Genomic DNA, 20,676 nt, shown 5'->3' with positions numbered 1-20,676 from the left:
GCAAATCTGACCCTGTTTTGCAGTTTTTGAAGCAAGACAGCTCACATGCAAAGAGAGACCCCCTGAATTGCATTTCCGGGTTGTTTGGAAATGCTGTCATTTTTGGAGGTGGAGGGTTAGTTCTTTTTCAGGGGACCTCAGATCCAAGCCTTCAGAGACAAGATAATATGAAATTTTGCCATGTTCATCAAAACAGGCTTCTGGCACCTCCTTTAGGTCTTTTCTGTTTCATCTCATCTGCTGACTGGTTCTGATGACTTCCCAAAACTTGCTTGCTAGTTATTTGGCCATAAGGTAGCATATTGTGTGCTAAAGGTTTTATGATATAAGCTTTGTGACTCTGCTTACATTTCCACAGCCCCTTGATAACCAGAGGATTAGCCTGCTTTTCAAAATTCAGCTCTCTGCATGGGGCTGAATTTCATCCCTTTTTACTTCTGCAGTATATTGGATGTTTGGATTTGGAATTCCAATGAGGAGGATCTGACCCAAAACGACCAAAAGCCATTAATTTCAGAGATGGACTCCTTCCCCTCTGTATCATGGTTAAAACTGTTTCAATTGGAACATATCCATATTGTGCCTTGCTCTAGAGTTGTAGCAAAAATAATAGTCTTTCCTGAGTTAGGATATGGGAGAGATGAAGAGGGATTTTGACAAGGGCCTTGAGTGATAGGACAAGGAGAATGGCTTTAAACGGAAAGGGAAAATGTTTAGTTGAGGTATTAGGAAGAAATTCTTTCCTGTGAGGGTGGTGAGACACTGGCAGAGGTTGCCCAGAGAAGCTGTGGATGCTCTATCCCTGGCAATGTTCAGGTTGGATGGGGCTCTGAGCAACCTGGTCTAGTGGAAGGTGTCCCTGCCCATGGCAGGGGGTTGGAGCTAAACAAACTTTAACATCCATTCCAACCCAAACCATTAATAATTCTGTGATTCTATGAGTTAAATCCAGGGGACAAACGTGCAAAATCGATCAGAAATGTTTAGAGCAGCTTTTTCCTCTGAAGATGTCAACAGGTGATGAAGGGAAATGGGAGTTTTGTTGTTCTCATAGTTGATCTTACAACTAAACTTCATGTTTTGTAGGTTTTCTAATGAATAATAATTGTTCATATTTGTTAGACACTGAGGTAAAGGTGGAACAACCAAGATAAAAGTGATTTTTTCACATATATATATATATATATATATGTGCATGTCAATAAGCTTGTAGTTCAAAACAGTGATACTTAGCAATGTATGTAGCCCATACCATGGAAGGCACCTTCCAAACTGCACAGCCTTTAGTAGCAAGACTCTCTTCACTATATGACACTGCAGAATGAGGTGGCCTCAGCTTTCAGTGGTCACCTGAAGACCACCCCCGTGACATTTCATATAAAAATATAACAAAGAAAAAGCATCGTTTTTCCCAGAAACTTCAAGTCACATTGGCATGGCCCAATTTAGTGACTTTATAATCCTAAAGAGATGGGAGGATGGTCCTTTGTCCAGAACCTTTCTTCAAAGTACTGCTGTTGGCACATGCTTTGCCCTCCTTCCCTAGCTCTCCTCAAGTATTTCATCTTTCTGCATTTCCACTGAAGCAGGCTGCTGTCTCCTGATGGTGTTTCTGGTGCACCAGTAACCTTGTCCTTCAAGGAGGAGAAGGTACAGAGGGACAGAAGGAACCTCTACCATTTCTGGCTCAGTGACATTTCTCCTTGTAGTTGCCATTCTCCTTGCCTTTTTTCTCATAATTACTGCAAATAGCCATGTATGTGTTTGCACTTCTAAAGTTCAGACTGGCTTGAGATGGCACAAAGAAGCACAATTGAAGCATGTCTGGATGTCATGCTGGTCTGCACGTAATTCTAAAATCTCTTCTTTTTCTTGTTTTTCTCTTCTGTTTTTTGAGTCTTTTCCTCATTTGATGTTGAGTATGGGCTGCGTGCTCCAGTCTGGGGTACAGCACCTGTGAATCCTGCTCATCCTTCCCCATGCACATAGGTCTCATCCTCCCTTCTACTGGGCTTTGTATGGACACAAGTGAAGAGGTAGTCTGAGTCCCAAAGATGTTACAGTCTCAGAGTTTGAAGGTTAGGAAGTGTCTGGCCAGGGAAAAGCAGAATGTATCAACCCTTTCTCCATCAGGCTATGGGGACTGGGTCTGGTTTTAGCTTAAAAAATGCTTCTCCTCTGCAGTAAATCCTGTACTTTCAGTGCCTTGCTAGGCTGTGTTGAGAGGCTGCTCCACTCTTTTTTGGGGTTGTTTTGTTTAAGTAAGGGAAGAGGTGTGATTTTCTCCAAGCTGGTGTTGAGGTGAGGCAGATGGAACCAGTTAACCGAGTGGTGTCACCCATCCCTGAGGGATGAAGCTGATGTAAAGCACTTGTCCGAGTATTTACTGTGTATCTAAGAGCCCAAAAAGTGCCCATAGGGGTGGTGCCAACCATTGAGAGAGGTCTGTGCACAAATGTCAGGTCCTGAAACGTCATCCCTGAGTGGGATGATGTGGTCTTGACAGGGGGAGCCCAGACCACTCTGACTATTTGGACAGGAGGACAAGCTGCTCTCTGGTCACTGTCCCTTCCTTCCAACCCCTCCCAGCAAAAAGCTCTCAGATGTAAGGATGGAGATGGCAACCCTGCTTTTTGCCAGATCTGGATGCATGCAGGAAAGAAATGCAAGGCACCAGCAAGCTGGACAGGCATTTCTTGCTGTCTGGGAGCAAACCACTCCCTTGTAGACCCTCATATAAAGTTTTACTCCCTTTCTAACACCATGGCTTAAAAATAATCTCTCCCAGCCAAGTCCAAACTGACTAAAATTTGGCTAACATGCAATTGTTTCCAACTGCTAGTCCTGCTCCTGCATGTGTTGCTGCTTCTAACCCCTGTGGCTATCCTTCCACATCTCACAGCAGTGACCTTGTGTGCATAATTAGCCATGTGATAAGAAAACATTCATCAAAGCCTTTCAAACCAAGATTCTTGCTGAAACAGCCTTCTCCTCAGAAAGTCTGCGACAAAATATGAGCATCAGACTCTATGGTGCTCTGCAGGTAGCAGATGTATCCATTAATTATTCTAGATTTGTTACCAGTTTGTCTTTCTGGGAAGGATTTTCCTGGGAGAGATTGCTAGTAGCCCCCCATGCTCCTTTTTTCAAGCAGCCCAGGTTTTTGTGGTGCTTGCATGAGCTGGGTTTCCTCTTGTTGGAATTCCATGGTGACTTTGTGTTTGTCTTGATTGGATTTGTCTCAACATCACATCCAACCTGAGCTGTGTAAACTCCCTGTTGGTGACAAAGGGGTTGGACTAGTGGGAATTTTTAATCCCTTCCAAGCCAAACTATTTGGTGATTCTGTGGAATTCCTCAGTTTTGGGCGGTGGGAATGTTGAAGATTATTAGTGCTATGTGATGAAGCATGTGTAAATATTTTAGCAAAAGTGGAAATAAACACAGGAACAAAAATATGCAAATAAACACTGCAAAACATGGCAGCGAGGCCAGCGCAGATGAGGATTTTGTGACTCCACAGGTGGCTTGACCACCCACAAATAAGAGGATGTTTGGAGGAAAAATGCATTAAAATCCTGCTGGAACTCTCCCTTTGGGGAATTCTCTGGCCATCCGGTCATGTCACAGGTCATTTTACATGTTCACCCCGTTTTTAAGAGGGAGTTGCCTCCTGGTGCCCAACTCTTCCTTCAACCCTCCAGCATTACCTGCTGCCCCACAAAGGCTCCCTAAACAACAGACCCCACTGGACACACAGCACCACTGTGACTGATGTGTAATGAGCTCAGGTAATAGTGGCTGGCACATGAAATGAGCTAAGGACTTAATTTGGAGCTGGTTTAACAAGGTTTTCACTGAGCAGGGAAAAGGGACTATTAAGGGAAACATACACATTCTCATTTAGAAACACTTGCCCCAACATAGAGATTGGGTTGTTAATTTGACCAGGGGAGCTAAATCAAGAAAAATTCTCTAAATCATCCTGATTCCCCCTAAATACTCACCTCATTTAGTCTAGTTAATATTCTTTTCCAAAAGCTACTTGAATCTGTGGTAGTACAGGCTGAGGAATCTCAGCAGAAGTGTTATAGAGTCACCCTTCAGCAAGCATTCTCCTGGATTAGTTTTTACCCTAAATGGGTCTCAGGTTCTTGGTCCATAGAGCAGGAGGAGCCTTGCCTGACAGCAGGAGCCGTGACAGAGGGTTTGGTGTGCCCATGCTGCAATGCATGGGGGGAAGGAAGCCCACACTGCTCTTGAGAGCATCCCTGGGCAGGTGCATTGCCCCAGCCTGTAATACAGAGAATTCTGATGGCCCAGAAGAGACTGTTTGCTCTTATGGGCAGATCTTCCTCATGGTGCCACACAGGGAAGATGGGTTTTCCAGTCACACATGGAGGTTCAAGCAGGAGAAATTAAATCATCTCACTTTTCCTGCCTACATAGAACCATATGGAGTAGGCTGCTGGAGCCTGGCTATTGCAAGTTCAGGGGCCCTGCCCTTCCCATCTTCTGCCACAACTTTCAGCTACCTCTGGCCCCACTCCCTGCTCCAGGCCAGGCTGTTGCAGGAGGTTCCTGGGGATGCAGCCAGAGGGGAAGGCAGTGTAATCCTTTCATTTCCTGAGTGCACTGTGCTGCGGTTTTCCAGGGAGCAGAGACGAGGAAGCGCTCGCCGACGCTCAGCAGCCAGTTCAAGCGCTCCCTGGAGCTGTTGATGAGGACTCTCAGCGTGTGCCAGCCCTTTTTTGTCCGCTGCATCAAGCCCAATGAGTACAAGAAGCCCATGGTAAGTCCTGCTTTTCTCTCCTGGTTGCTTTTTGTACTGGATGCCTGTGGGGTCGTTCTGCCCTGGAGCTACTGATAAAACTCCTTTGGGTGTCACTGGAGTCAGGATTAACGCTGCACACTTAGAAAACCAATCCACAGCCTGCTGTACAAGCAACAGAGTCACAAAAGGGTTGGCAAAATCAGGCACTTGCTTTGCAGTCCTACAGCACCCCAAAATTTTTTGCAGGGTGTAGCTCCTGACCCTGCCTTTCTTCCCAATGACGATCTCAAGGAATTCCCCCTGCAGCCCTTTTTCCTATAGGAAATGCCTCTCTGTTTCCATAGGGGGTAGGCTCCTTCCTGACAGAGACTTCAACTGAGCCATGGGTTTAGTTCTGTGGCAGAGTTCAGCGCTTTCTAAAAATCATCTTCCCGTGGGTGTTTTCCTGAAAATCTTTGCTCCCAGTGGATCTCCCTCATTTTAAATCCTTTGATCCTTTGATCCTTTCTACTGCCTTTTTATTTTCTTCACCGATTACAAAAGCACGGTTCTAAAAGCAGAGGGGGAAAAAAGAGGCAAAATAGCACAGAGGAGATTTTAGAGGAGTTATCTTGCTCCAGTTTAGAGGGATTTGCTTCAAAAGCAATGAACACTATGGGAGCAAACTTTTATGAGCAAATGAGAAAGAAGGACATGGCTCTCAATCCCCCTGACCTGCTCATGGAAGAGACTCTGAGCTTTGCAGCAGAAGGCAGGTGATAAGGTGGGTGCTGCATGCCCTCATCCCTTTCCCCACACCTTGAAGGCACAGACACTGATGCTGTGAGCAATCACTGTTTCTTGCTCTCCACAGTTAAAAGTGATACTGCTTGGAAAGGAAGAGCTTTATTTAATAAATAATCTAGCCAGGCCTGGAGGTTTATGTAAGGTCAGTGTCTGTTAGCATAGCTCAGCTGAGTGCAAAAAAGCATAAAATACTGAATTTCGGAGCTGTTGTGTACAAGCAGTGTTTGTTTGAAACTTATTTTTGCTGTTCAATGAACCTGATATGATGCAGAGCAAAAGGTTTGGTAGGTCTCTCAGATCATTTTACTGTGCTCTTATTCTGGTTTTGGTGAGAGTAAAAAGGCACCTATTAGCCTGTTAATGGAATATCTTGGGTAAATATTTAACAATGTGTCTGATCTGTGATTATCATGAGAGCAGAGATTAGAACAAGATCTTCTTTTTGAACATAGGTGATGTTGAGAAATAGATGTACATCCTGAACTAACGTTAGCAGATTATTCTAAATGCCCTGACTCTTAGCTGTTTTTACACCTGGATGTTTGGAATTCAGTTTGGTATTTTGTGTCCTGCATAGGAAGTCTGTATTTCATCAGGTCCTGCAAGTGCTAAGCGAGAAGTCTCTGTTCAACCTATCTGTCTACAAAACTTTCAGTGGGACAGGAAAACAGTTTCAAGTTTGAAAGAATTAGACAAAGAGAAATTAATCTCCCCATTAAAGAACTGAGTGGGTGAGCTAACACTGAATCAGAGACTGCAGTGTGATATGAAATGTGATTTCTTTCCAAATTTAATTTTAGCCTTGGTTTAATAATCCAAAGGAAAAGAAATCCCAGATAAAGTTGCACAGAGCTGTGCAGGGAGACTGCAAAAGAGAACATAGTCTGAGAGATCATTTTCTCTCCCTGCCTTTGAAGGAAAACCTACTGATAGTGATAGGAAATGGGATAGCGGAAGTGACAGGTCAGTGGAAAGTCCTGACTGTTTGTTACTTTGTTATTCTAAAACTTTTACTTCCTTCTGAAATGTGCTTTAGGGAGGAAAAAAATTGTTTGTATCGGGATGCTGGCTGGAGCTCTCAGTGTCTGTACATCATCCCGTGCTGCCGCTCCTGAGTATTGTTCTGGTTAGTCCAAGAGAAAGGCGTGGGATGAATTAGATAACAAAACCATACAAAGAAAATTAAAACTGTCTCCAGCAGTCTGTGCCTCATCAGGCCCAAGTGGAGGAGTGCATAGTTGTCCATAAGTACAATGAACTAGCCCTAAAAGATTTGCAATCAAGCCCCTGTGTTCTGTAACCTCCCTAGCTGTTTGATCGGGAGCTGTGTGTCCGTCAGCTGAGGTACTCGGGGATGATGGAGACCATCCGCATCCGCCGGGCTGGGTACCCCATCCGCTACACCTTTGTGGAGTTCGTGGACCGGTACCGGGTGCTCATGCCTGGGGTGAAGCCAGCGTACAAGCAGGTGAGAATCCTCTCTCACAGGTAACGAGTGCTCCCTGCTGGGCAATCTCCAGCGATATTTATGAGGTGTGCCTACTCTCCAAAATCAGTTATGCAACATTTGATCCCCAGGTGTCACAGCGGCGCTCTGGGCTTTCCAAGTGAAGGAAAAATAGTTACAAGGCTGGCAGGGATAGGTAGCCATATTCAGCCTGTCCATCTCACTCATCTTAAACAAAGTGACAATGAAGCTATAAGAAACTCATTAGCAGAAATCTGCAGGGTTTGGGACCAGAATAGGTTTACACTGGGCTTGGGAGAAGCAATGGGTGAGTCTGGTCCTGGTGAATCTCAACCCCTTTTCTGTCAGGGTGACCTGCGTGGGACATGCCAGCGCATTGCTGAAGCAGTGCTGGGGAAGGATGATGACTGGCAGATTGGCAAAACAAAGATATTTCTAAAGGTGGGTGGTTCTTCACATTCCCCCTGCCATCTTGGATCCTTGCCTCTGGAAGCGTGTCCTACCATTTCCTTTCCATCACAAGACATGACCCTTTTCCATGGTCTCTGGACTGGCATGTCAGTGGGTAGAACCTGGGTTAAGGCAGAATATTTGTGGCCAGTTTAGGAGCATCAGGCAGGAGGAAGTCCTGACACAGTGCCAGCACTGATGCATTCACAAATTCAAACTGACACAAAAGTGGTCACATCCAGTGCTCAGCCTTTTCCCTCCTGGGCCGGGTGGTTCGGCTTCCTCTCCTGGCTTCACCCAAAAGGCACAGCAGCAGGAGGGATGCCCATGCAGGACCCTGCAGAGAGAGAGACATGAGCACAACAGGCTCATTTTGCTTCCTGTGCATCCTTGTGCAACCCAAGATGTGCCTACAGTCTCCTTTTCTGCGTCAGTCCAGCTGACACAGATCAGTTTAACACTGCAGGTTCCCTGCAGCCCCATACACACCTTTCCTTACAAACCCATTTCTGTGATGTTCTGGGAAGGTGAGGCTTCTTTTGAGCAAAAACCACAATGATAAACCCTGACTGCTTATACCTAAACTCAACCCCAAATCCCACTTCCAGCACAAACACCCTCATCTTTTCCCCAGAACTTGTTCTCACTAGTTGCTCTTTCCAGAGCCTGTTATCAAGATTTCACAGCTGTCAGGACAGGAAACAGAGAAACTGGGAGGCCCCAAGGGGCCACGGGAGGTCGAGCAAAGCAGGAAACACGTGGAACTGCCTCTGCTGCACCCAGTGCGGCATGGCTCAGCTTGCCATGACTGGGAAAGAAAGCTGAATCACACAAAACATTGGAGGAATCAGAATAAAGCTTGGATCGGTGCATCTGAAAGCCTCAGGGCAAAGGAAATTCAGTGTTTTGAGGAGCTTTTTTTTTTTCTTAGGTTAGGGAGGCATTGCAGTCTTGGCTGGAAGAAGTGATGGGCCCCGGGCAGCCTGGAGTTTGTTTGCAAACCTCTCCAGTGCTCATAGGAGCTGCTCCCATGGCCGAGAGCACTAGGAGGGAGCTCTGCAGGGAAGGGCAATGTAATTTAGTTGTTTTCAGACTGTGAAGTATTGCATTTGCAGCTTCTGAATGCTCTGGTTAATTTGGGAATGAAGACTATGGATGACTAGGCTTTATGTTAGGACTTCCCCAGTGAGCAGGTGGGGTAGTACTTGGGATGTAAAATGACCCAAGAGTTTCTTTTGAACAACTGTCCTGAAGAAGGGTCTTGTACCACCCACTCTGACCACACAGCAGGCAGAGGGAGAGCTTGAGGCATTGATGCTGTGTTTCTTCCTCCCACAGGACCACCACGACATGCTGCTGGAGATTGAGAGAGACAAGGCCATCACGGACAAAGTCATCCTCATCCAGAAGGTGGTTCGTGGGTATAAAGACAGGTAAGTATGAACCCTATGGCCAAATGGCCTATGTGGGATGCTTTATCCAGCAAGTGCCTCCTGAAGGCTGCCTGACTCCTTTGGTGCCCAGATCACCAGAGGAGACCCTTGATGTGTTAGCACTCAGGTGCAGCAAGTACTGGAGGAAAACAGAGGAGGAAGCAAGAGAATAACTGTGTTATCTGCCTCAAACCTGGACAGAATAGGACCTTCAGTCCCTGTTCAGTGCCATCTTCAGAGGATGTGGTGTTTGCTATGACAGTGCAGCAGTGGACTCTGAGCCAGCTGAAGGCAGCACTGAGACTCCAATCTATGGAGATCCCCACAAGACTGCAGAGGGAACGCTGGGTCACCTACTGCTACTAAAATTGCTCTCTCCAAGGGCCAAGGGGTTCAGAACTCTTCCCTTTGCAGCCCTCTTTCCAGACATGGGAAGAGGCAGCTCATAGCACCATTGTGGATGAAGAGGGGGAGCGACAGCCAAGGACAAGCTTCACCTATGGAGGAGGGACAGTTCTTGGGGTTTTATGCTCTTTGATTGTTCAAGCCATGGCTGTGACTCAGGTTGTGCTTTGCAGAAAGGGCACATGCTAAGTAATTCATCAATCTTTCACTCACTGATCATAGCAAGACCCCCCACAAGGCCTCCCAACACAATTGTCTCTATGTTATCTGCAGGTAGAATCAGATCAGGCTGAGGACTGGAGGAGCAGGTAGGGGTAGTAGCGTGGTGTTAGTGAGGTTTTCTCCCAAAATCATTAGGGCGGGATTCAATCCACTTTCAGGTGCTAGAACAAAGTAGGAAGGACACATAGAGAAGAGATTTTAGGTGTGAGAAGAGGATGCAGGGCTGGGCAAAGGAGGGAACCATTCCTAGCATCTCCTGTTCTTCCCATTCCCATATCCCAGTGTGGCATAATCTCCCTGCAGAGACCCCTCAGAGAGAGTGCCTACAGATGTTTTTATGAATGCAAGGAGTGGTAGGGAAGGAGATATTTTCAAGCCAAAAATGAGGTGTTTATTCCACCTGGACACTCGGGTTCAAATATCCAAGAAATGAGGCTCAAGAAATGGTGATAACTTGTGGCCAAACCACAGAGGCAAATGATTGAAATGCTTTTCCAGGTCCAATTTCCTGAAAGTGAGAAATTCAGTCCTGATGATTCAGAGATACTGGCGTGGACATAACTGCAGGAAGAACTATGGTGCTGTAAGTACAGGGGTGCTTCCTCACACTTCTGCCTTCCTGCCTCTTTCACCTGGGACATACATAAGAGTTTCCTGGTTCAAAATGTCCCACTGAATGTCAGAAGTGGTGAGGTTTGCTTTTATCATTTGGAGTGATGAATGGAAGTTTGCTCTTTTGCTTTGTTGTCTCATTGAAGTGACCACCCCCTAGCTGTTCTTTCCCCTGTGACTTATATGTCCATTGCACCAACTGGTCATTTGGGGTTTTGCAACTCTTCCCGTAGTTTCCAGATGACTGAAAACTCAAGAACAGCTTCCTCTAAAAAATGGACTCCGTCTCCATGTGGAGCCATATTTGGGTTTCTCACCATCCCAGTCCATAGTCCTCTTCTCTCCCTCTTCCAGCTGGTTTTGACCCAACAGGAGGGTCTTTTGGAAAGTATGTTAAGGTCTAAAGTATCTCAATATAATCTTTCAAGTCTGCAACTTGATAAAAATGGCCACTTCCAGGCTGGCTAGGATGCTGTCCCCTGCTGTCAAACAGCATCTTGACTGTCAAACAGGAGTTTTGCAGATGCTGGACCTCTGTAGGAGCAACCCTCATGGCTTGTGGCTACCTTGGGATGGCCAACCAGACATCCAGAGGCCTCTCAAAGGCTCAGTGGGGAAGAAACTGTTTGTCCTTCCTGGGCTTTGAATCAATGCAGCAGCCAGAGGGTTTAATTTCTCCGCCCTCTTGGAGAACCTCCCTCCAGAAGGTTTGCTGTCATGGGGTCTAATTTCAGTGTCTCTTATTTACAGCCGTGCAAGCAAGAAGTTAGCAGTGAAAATCTGCTTATGGTAGGTGAGCCCCTGGCTGTCAGGGTGGCTTCATCCTGCTCCCTCTTGCAGATGCGGATTGGCTTCCTGAGGCTGCAGGCCCTGTACCGATCCCGCAAGCTTCACAAGCAGTACCACATGGCTCGCCGGCGGATCATCGAGTTCCAGGCGCGATGCCGGGGCTACCTGGTCCGCAGGGCTTTCCGCCACCGCCTCTGGGCTGTCCTCACCGTCCAGGCCTACGCCCGGGGCATGATCGCCCGAAGGCTCTACAAGCGCCTCCGGGGGGAAGTAAGTACCGTGCAGGAGAAATGCAGATGAGGAGAGGGGAGAAATACAGGCTTCTGTATCACGTGCTCTTGGGATCCATTTTTAAAGGAAAAAGAATCTGAAAATAACTAGATGCCTATTCAGAAAGATCCTTCTGTTTATTCCCACAGTATTATCGACGCCTGGAAGCAGAGAAGCTTCGGCTGGCAGAAGAGGAACGACTTCGAAAGGAGATGAGTGCCAAGAAAGCCAAAGAAGAAGCAGAAAAGAAACACCAAGTACACGGGGACTGATCTCTTTCTGGGGTTCTGTCTGTTCTCCAGGAACTAGTTTTGCTCCTTTGAGGGGCAATGACAAAAATATCTAAGGGGTTTCTACCCTGTTTGAGTGCTTTGTATTTAATTCTCTAAAGTACTCTGTGCTCTATTAGTTTGAATCTGCTCCAGAATTTCTGATTTGCTGCACAGGAATGCCAGAGATTATAGCTATTATTCACATTTGTTATTGTATAAAGGGGGAACTGGGACACTCTGTGTGTGTGTGTACGTGCAGGGCTGTTGTATAAAAGAAAAAAATGAGGTCAGTGAGAGTTTCTGTGCATGAACCGACACCCCTACAGGCACTAAGGAATTGGGAAAATGCATTGCTTTGTCCTTCTGCAGCTGGGAAACTGAGATATGACCATGTCACTGGTTTGCTCCAAGTTATGATATGGGTGTAGTGCCCTAAGCACCAGGCAGCTTGCCTTCCTAAATCCAGACCATGTGGAATTTACTGCCAGCTTTTTGGAAGGAGCAGTTCAGTCATTGCACTTCTTCTTTTTCAGGTACGCCTGGCCCAGCTGGCACGGGAAGATGCAGAGAGAGAAGTAAAGGAGAAGGAGGAAGCACGTCGGAAGAAAGAGCTCTTAGAGAAAATGGAGAGAGCTCGCAATGAGCCAGTGAATGACTCAGAAATGGTGGACAAAATGTTTGGATTCCTGGGGACAACCTCCTCCCTTCCTGGCCAGGAGGGACAGGCACCCAACGGCTTTGAGGTAGTGGAGATGTACAGAAGCCTGGCTATCACATGATTGGTGTTAGCAAAACATTAATAGATGAAGAAAGAGTACAGTAATAAAAAAGTGTGTCTCTGAAGGCTTCCTTCAAGGCCAGGCTGTCCTATGTGGCCCCAGAGGGTTACTGTGGCTAGAGATGGTCAGGCAGCCTGGCAGCTTTCCCTGGGACTACGAAATGGAGGAGAGCAGTATCACTAAAAGGTCATCAAGGACTTGTGGCCTTTGAGATCTTTCTTTTAGGTTCATCACAGCTCATGGCATTTAGCTCTTAGACATCCTTTCCCCATACTATGAGTGGGGCCATGCTCATTGTTTCTTCTGCTGCTCTGGGGACATTCCTGGGCACAGGCATGTCCTTTGGAGCTTGGGCTTTGCATGGGCTCTGGAGCTATATTCCTTGTTTTTCTTCCAGCTGACTTTTCCTTTTGGGATGGAAGTCAGACTGGCAGAAGAGTCAGGCCCAAAGGGAAATGGTAGTTTGATATCCAAAGCCACACTGGGTGTCTGACGTGTCCTTCCACAACAGGACCTTGAGCAAGTCCAGAAGGAGCTGGAAGAAGAGGACCTGGATGCAGCATTGCCTCTCCCTGAGGAGGAGGAAGAAGACCTCTCAGAGTACAAATTTGCCAAGTTTGCAGCCACCTATTTCCAGGGCACAACAACACACACGTACATCCGCCGGCCCCTCAAGCAGCCTCTATTGTACCACGAGGATGAAGGAGACCAGTTGGTGAGGCAGGGGATGAAAAACCTTGAGCAGGGCTGGGTGGGTTGGAGCAAGCCTGGGTAAGCCTCCAGCCAAAGGGCACCAGGAGTTTCCATTTTGGGATACACTCATCTGCTGCATGTGTCCATGGCCACTGTCCCACCAGTATGCTTTGAGTAATTATTAGAGGAATATTAGAGGGATGGAACATTAGAGAGGAGGGTCCATCTCTGTAGTTTGATATTTGTGTTAAGACAGCGGGGTGTTCTGGGTTCATGGCACGGGCAATGGAAACTGTTGCTTAGTACCACTTGTAAAGCTTCTAGGGAGCTGGAAAAGTTGCTTCTTACCTTGTTGTACACACCAGTGCAGAGCTAGAAGAGAAGAACTGTTTGTCCCATAGCCAGCAGTACAAGGGCAGAAATGGATGGAACCTGCATGGCTATAATGCGTATTACACTATCCATGAACTTGCCTTCACTGTGGTTCTTCTTCCCCTCTGCAGTGGGTTAGGAGTTGCCAACCTGCCCCTTGGTAAGTTTGGCATCTCCTGTCAAGGAGTAAACCCCATGTAGGGTTCACAAACACATTCATGGTGGCACCAACACAGAGCCTGAATGTGTGGTCCCAGCCAGCAGCCTGCCCATCATTCAGAGAGGATGTGTGCTGCAGGCAAAACTGCTACATGTGGCACAGGGAAGTATTTTACCTCCTGCAGGTGTACAGAGAGACCATGGTGAGGATCCTGATAGACTCAGCATGGCTTTACCACCCTCTCCACTACTCTGGTGTGAGCTAATGAGGTGTAATTTTCCTTTCAAATAGGCGGCACTTGCTGTATGGATCACTATCCTGCGTTTCATGGGAGACCTTCCTGAGCCGAAATATCACACTGCCATGAGTGATGGTGGTGAGAAGATACCAGTAATGACAAAAATCTATGAGACTCTTGGGAAAAAGACCTATAAGAAAGAACTGCAGGCTCTGCAGGGAGAAGGAGAGGTAACTGCTGCATCTGTAAAACAGATATAATTATTATTATTATTATTAGGTGTTGGATATTGAAATGTGTTGGAAAGAAACAACTTGCAAAGTTTGCTTCAGGCAATCAGTTTGTTGATTTTATTTGCACTTATGCTATGAAGGGAGAATTGCCTGTAATTCTGTCCCTTCCTTACAGGGAGAACTGACTGTCCCATAGCTGAATGTTCCCCAGTGAAGGAAGTGCCCTGATATCTCTCACAGGACTTTGATCTCTCTCCTCTACCCTGCAGGGCTAAAGTACAGGGGGAGAATGCAGTGTCCTAAGTTTCTTATTTGGGGATTTCCTTTTGATCTGCCCTGAGTCAGAAGAGACTAAATTAAAAATATGCCCTTAATCTTGAAGCAGGAAGTAATTAGTTACCATGAGATTAAGCTGTCCAAATAAAAACTAAAAAAAAAAAAAAAAAAAATCCCTATTGCATCCTTCTGGATGTCACTGGAGGACTTCATCTTAATATCCTTCCCAGGCAAAACACTATTCTGGATAAATCAATGTCCAGGTGCTGCTACATTTTCATCTTTGGCAATTGCTTTATTCAATAGGATAAAATATAATCTGCTATTGGCATCTTCTGGATGCCACTATTTAATTTCCAAGAAGTTTTCTTGACAAATCTCTACAGTATTTGCAGAGGTAAATTAACAAATCTCCTTGTTCTTAGAAATGACAATATCATACTTCTAGTGAATCACCTGACAAGAGTAGCCACAGGATCATAATTCTGTAAAAATATACACCAAGAATCACCTTGCATTCCTTCTACCCATAATTTCTTGCTTGTTTATTACAAAAAGGCATAGTTTGAGTAACTGAGATATCAGGTAGTACAGAAGAATATTTAAACTGTCCTTTTTTCTCTGTAGTTACATCATCTCTTCACAGTACAAAGAGATGCCTGAGTGAAATGATATACAAATCCAGGTTTACAGTACCAGCTCATATTTTTAATGGATATAAACCATCACAGCCCCAGGACTCAAAGTGTCAACTGGGTGTGAAATCATGGTCTTTTCAAAGCTGTATATAATGGGTGGAGGTTAACTGGGTACAGAAGTTTGCTATAAAAGTAGAAAGCCAGCAAGTAATTTGATGATATTTTAGTCAGTGCCTGAAACTATCCCACATCAAAGGTGTTCTTCTAGAAAACCTGACAGAGCACAGGGCTGGTTAAAAGTTGGGCTACCACAGTGGGTAATTACCTGTCCATGAATCCCTGTCTAGATGACTTCCAGCTAAAAACCACTGTGTAAATGGCTTGTCTCAGAGAGTGGTCTTGTTCATCTCATTTCCACTGTCATACAGCAGAACTGGGTGGACCTGGGCTAAGCACAAGTCAGCCATGTATTCAACATGAGTTTTTCATGTGTTCCAAATATATAATTTTGATCTGAGGGACACTTAATGATTAGAGAGTATCTACGAAATTCAGAGCCAGCCCTGGGTTATCAAGGGGCACAGGAATATGGGTCCGGACTTCTGGTTCCCTCCAGCCTCTGAAACATCTCACTCTGCTCAGGATTAATGGTCTTTTGCAGGAGCCCAGGGGAGGCAGAGAGACCACTTGTTCAGCATTTGCATCTCACCACTTTGCATCCACCTCTCTTACTTTGCAGAGTACTCACATTGATGGGCACAAGAAGAACAGTGTGCGGCACAAACTGGTCTCCCTAACACTCAAGAAGAAATCCAAACTGACGGAGGAGGTGAGGGGAGACGCTTGGCCGCCTGGCAGCACAAGTGCCGTTGGATTGTCTGCAGCCCTCTCTGACTCTCTTCTGCTTTTCCCTAGACAACATAGAACCAGCCCTCCTCTGGGTTTGGCGCTACCTGTCTCTCTGCCTGAAAGATTTAAGGAGTGTTTAAGGGGAAAGGTTGGCTTCCCGTGTCTCCTTGAGTCATTCTGCACCTCGCGCCGGCCTCCCCTCGGCTCCTGTTCTCCATCCATCCAGCACCTTCCCTCCCCTCTTTCACAGCCCTCCATCCAGCTGCTGATACCTCTCACCACTCTGTGATGGTCTGATTCTTATCCCTGCTTTTAGTTTCCTGCCCTCTACCATAGGTAGCAGAGGTGGGGTCTCCAACAGCACTCAACCATTCCTCTGCTCCGCTCCAGTGCCAGGGACAAAAATCCCCATGGGAGCAGTTACCCCAAGCTGAGAGCTTTTGAGAAATGCCATCTCAAAAGAGTGAGGAATGATAAATCCTTCAGCTGGGAGTGATGGAAACAATGGATAGACTTCCCATTTCCGGAGCAGGCACCATCTTACCTGGCTATAGCTACTTGAGAGCATGAAGATTGCTCTGTGACATATTCCCTTAGGGGTCAGTAGGGAGAAACAGGGCCCAGTCCAGCTCACCCTGACTGGCTCTAAAGATGCTCTAGAAATGTCATCTCTCTAATGGAGATGGGGTTAGTGAGCTGCTAGGCAGACAAATGCCATCCTTGTTTTCACAAACAGCACCATGCTTGTGCATTTTCAGCTGCATCATTAGCATGCGGAATGGGTCCGTTTTGCCAGCGAAAACACTGATGATTATTTTAATATGATTAAGTTAAAGGGACAGGTCCTCCTTGGAAATAAGATGGGTTTATTCCAAAGACCCTTGGTGGCCCTCTCCCAGCAGCAGGACCAGCTCAGAGCTGGAATCCAAGGGCAGTGCCATTGTAGAAACCCTGGGGAGGAACCAAGCAGGTGGAAGTGTGACTAGACAGGACCATTTTTAATTTCACCCATATGTGATTAAAGCAAGCACAGTCAAACCCTCCCATTGCTGTTAAAATCCTAGATGGAAGAACTCCTGAGAGCTCTCCTGGCTGGTGGAGGAGTCCTGAGGGAGCACCACACACCTGGGATGGGGGTGGGGGGGACAGAGTAACTAGCTGTCCTGAAAGAGACCAATCTGTCTGGTTGGCAGGTGACAAAGAGACTTCACGATGGTGAGTCTACGCTGCAGGGTAATAGCATGCTCGAAGACCGACCCACTTCCAACCTGGAGAAGCTCCATTTCATTATTGGTAATGGCATCCTCAGGCCAGCCTTAAGGTTAGAAATCAAAACAAGGGCATGAACATGCCATTCTTGCCATTCCTTCTTCCTTGGGCTTTTCTTGAGCTATTCAAGCAAGTTTGATATTATCTGCAGCTTTACAAAGCTCTCGTTACATAATTTTTATGGTTATGTCGTATAATGCAGGCTGGGCTGGGTCATGTTCCTTACTGTCCATATCAGGCCCAGTAGAAAGACTGTGCAAAGGGATTCAAACATTTCTGAAAGTCCTAATGACACTGGATTATTTTTTTAGATGCCTACTCTTGTTCCTCACTGCTGTTTTCCATTTGACCATTGTATCTCTTTTGTTTGTGTGAATATTTTTAATGATCTACAAATGAAAAATTCAAAATCATTTCAACTGCTAAATGAAGCATTCAAAAATTGGAAAGGCCAGTTCCACTGATTTAGCCAATTTATGTGTTTATGTTTATTAATGGGAATTAATGTTAAATAGTTTCTCTTTTTTTATTGTTTAACTTTTAATTATTTTTTTATTCTTGTTGTAGGGATGAAATCTACTGTCAAATCTGCAAGCAGCTGACTCAGAACCCATCTAAAAGCAGCCATGCTAGGGGTTGGATCCTAATGTCCCTTTGTGTGGGATGTTTTGCTCCTTCTGAGAAGTTTGTGAAGGTAAATTGTAGATGACATTTGTCTAACAAATTATCTACCGGTACATTTTCTTTTCCACTCATGGGACCAGCTTTTCTCTTGGGTTTCACAGTAGAGGGAATCCCAGTCTTTCCCAGAAATGGAGACGACAGAGTTCCTAAGAAAATTGTTCATGATCCCAAGTTCAATGTCTAATGCCAATGAGATGAGTCACCCCTGAGAAGTGACTGTCTCTTTTCTGTGACTCTAAAGGTAATGTAGACATCCAAATTAGATGATGTCTCCTGCATGTAGATATGTCAAGATGTGATTAAGTGACTTCCGGTAGGAAATTTGTTTGTGGGAGGCTGCAAATGGAATTTACACAACCAGAATAGCCCACATTTCTCCTCTGTTTCTTATATGGAAAGGTCTGTGCATTCAGCATCTACTGGCTTTGACAGTATGACCTCAGACCATCTACTCTACCAAAAGTGGCAAAGAATGGAACACAGCCAATTATAAATATGAATTTATACTAAAAAAAATGCACACAGAAAGGGAAGGATTTAATTTACGTGGATGTACATTTGCAAAGGTGCTCTCTGAATGCTGCTATGTTCCCCATCATGTGTCATATTGAAAATATCCAATTCCAAACAGCCACATGAGATGACATCTCATGTAACCATCTTCAGCAGCACTGTGGATCAGCAGAACTGAAGTCAGTGGGAGATGCCAAGGGGCTGACACTTTTGAATTTCAGGTTATTCTTAAGTATTTTCTTTTTCTCTTTTCTGGGCAAAGTTCTGTTCTAGATTTGAACAGTCTGCTTTCCAAATGACTTGTAGAGTCATGGAATTGTTTGGGTTGGAAAAGATGTCTAAGATCAAGTCTAACCACTGCCAAGCCTACCAGTAAAGCATGTCCACAGGTGCCATACCTGCATTTTTTTCAGCACTTCCAGGGATGGTGATTCCACTACTTCCCTGGACAATTTGTTCCAGTGCCTGACTGGAAATAAAGATGTTCCATTAATTTCCATAGATATCAGATTAGGTACTGGGTGTTCAGCACTGAAAGAGCTGAAACCAGGAATAGAAATGCTTCCTTCATCCCCAGGCCTTGTCAGTGTTGAAATACAATAAAGAAGATAAATCACTGGCAAAGTCACAGAAAATTAAATTATGTGTGGAAATGAGATCTGAGAAGTATGATGCAGGAAGTTGTGTTGGTTTAAATCTTTAATAACAGAAGATTACTTTAGGGTAGTAAAGCACTTGTCAGAAATAATTTATAAGTAGATCTGGAGACTCAGACATAGAATCATACAATCCCAGGATCATAGAATCATAGAGGTATAGAATGGTTTGGGTTGGAAGGGATCTTTATGAGTCATCTAGTTCAACCCTGCTGCCAGGAGGGTGTTCCTTCTGGTTCCTAGACCAGATTTCTCAGAGTCCCATTCAGCCTGGCCTTGAATGTTTCCAGGGATGAGGCAGACACAATTTTTCTGGGCAACCTGTTCCAGTCTCTTACCCCAGCCTCATAGGAAAGAATTTATTCCTTATGCCAAATCTAAACCTGCCCTCTTTTGGTTTAAAGCAACTTCCCCTTGTCCTGTCATTCCATGCCCTTATCAAAAGTCCCTCTCCAGCTCTCTTGTAGCCCCTCTAAGTTCCAGAAGGTGCTCTAGAATCTCCCTGGAGTCTTCCCTTCTCCAGGCTGAACAACCCCAACTCTCTCAGCCTGTCTCCATAGCAGAGGTGCTCCAACCCTCTGAGCATCTTAGCAGCCTCCTCTGGGCTTGCTCCAACAGCTCAGCATCTTTCCTGTGTTGGGGTCCCAGAGCTGGATGCAGTGGGATCCCAGTGGGATCTGGTTAGGGCAGAGCAGGGGGGCAGAATCTCCTCCCTCGCCCTGCTGCCCACACTGCTGGTGATGCAGGCCAGGACATGTTTGGCTTTCTGACCTGTGAGTGCACACTGGTGGATCATGCTGAGCTTCTTGTCCATGGATACACTCAAGTCCTCCTCCCCAGGATTAGTCTCAATCCATTCTCTGCCCAGCCTGTGTTTGGGATTGCCCCAGCCCAGGTGCAGGAAATTGCTTTTGTCCTTGTTGAACTTCCTGTGGTTCATGCAGGCCCAACTCTTAACCATGTCCAAGTGCCTCTGGATGGCATCCATTTCCTTTTATGATTCTGTCATTCAAAAGTATCAATTAGAACTCAACATTATGAGAAGGATTTCACTGATAATGAGGCAGGTCTTCAATATGTATTTCTGCTCCCAAATATTCAAGTTGTGCTTTGGATCCCATTAGACACCTTTGTCGCATCATGTGTTAAACATGGGCCAAGACACATTAGCACTCCTGTTCCTTGCACCTTTCTTTCAACCAACAACAGGCCTAGGTGGGAAGGTTCAGTCACAGGGAGGTAGGAATATGAAAAAATAAGTAATTGCATAGTTCATTATTAGCAATAGCATAATTAAAACTACACTTTTACATTGCATCAACTGCTTGCTATCGTTTGCAGAAGATCTCATCCCTATAACCTGCCTGTATCACGTAGGTACTTCATAATGTCTCTGTAAGTTACGATTGACAGAGATATCTGTCTCTCTAGCCATGTTATTTATGGCTGACAGTGTTATAAAGCAGTCTGTGTTTCTGAAGGAATAACTGTGTGCTATCGTTCAGAGAACTCTTTATTTTAATATAAAGTCTCTCAGAAAAATTCAATTTACAGATTTATTAGTCTTAGCTAACATTTTGGCCAAGATGGTGGTGTAATATTTTTAAGTGTGTTCGCTTTCATATTGTGGAAATCACTGGATTTAATTTTCTCTACAATAATGTTGTATTTTTAACATGTACTAAAGTGCTTCAAATTCTGCTTTAGGCCAAAATGCAATTTAAAATCTGACTAAGGAGATATCTGTTTAATGTCACTGTGAAAGATGTTTTGTGCTGTCAGTTAAATGTTCTGAGTGGCATTCACTTACAATTCCCCTGAATCATTACTTACAC

At 45.3% G+C, this 20,676-nt stretch overlaps 1 protein-coding gene across 1 annotated transcript in view; it reads left to right on the top strand.

Annotated features, from left to right (window-relative positions):
* Window positions 1-20,676, top strand: part of MYO7A (myosin VIIA) — a 64,676-nt gene that overhangs the window by 24,719 nt on the left and 19,281 nt on the right. The window contains exons 16-28 of the mRNA XM_058859648.1: window positions 4,655-4,792; window positions 6,870-7,028; window positions 7,377-7,469; window positions 8,817-8,911; window positions 10,037-10,121; window positions 10,991-11,209; window positions 11,359-11,466; window positions 12,015-12,224; window positions 12,772-12,975; window positions 13,777-13,953; window positions 15,610-15,699; window positions 16,913-17,040; window positions 17,556-17,682. Coding sequence (XP_058715631.1) covers window positions 4,655-4,792; window positions 6,870-7,028; window positions 7,377-7,469; window positions 8,817-8,911; window positions 10,037-10,121; window positions 10,991-11,209; window positions 11,359-11,466; window positions 12,015-12,224; window positions 12,772-12,975; window positions 13,777-13,953; window positions 15,610-15,699; window positions 16,913-17,040; window positions 17,556-17,682 — 1,833 coding nt within the window. The remainder of the gene's footprint in view (window positions 1-4,654; window positions 4,793-6,869; window positions 7,029-7,376; window positions 7,470-8,816; window positions 8,912-10,036; window positions 10,122-10,990; window positions 11,210-11,358; window positions 11,467-12,014; window positions 12,225-12,771; window positions 12,976-13,776; window positions 13,954-15,609; window positions 15,700-16,912; window positions 17,041-17,555; window positions 17,683-20,676) is intronic.

This window comes from Poecile atricapillus, chromosome 1 (assembly GCF_030490865.1).
Source record: "Poecile atricapillus isolate bPoeAtr1 chromosome 1, bPoeAtr1.hap1, whole genome shotgun sequence".
NCBI lineage: Eukaryota > Metazoa > Chordata > Aves > Passeriformes > Paridae > Poecile > Poecile atricapillus.
Note: the sequence above shows the minus strand (reverse complement) of the source record. Positions and strands in the feature narration are given on the sequence as shown.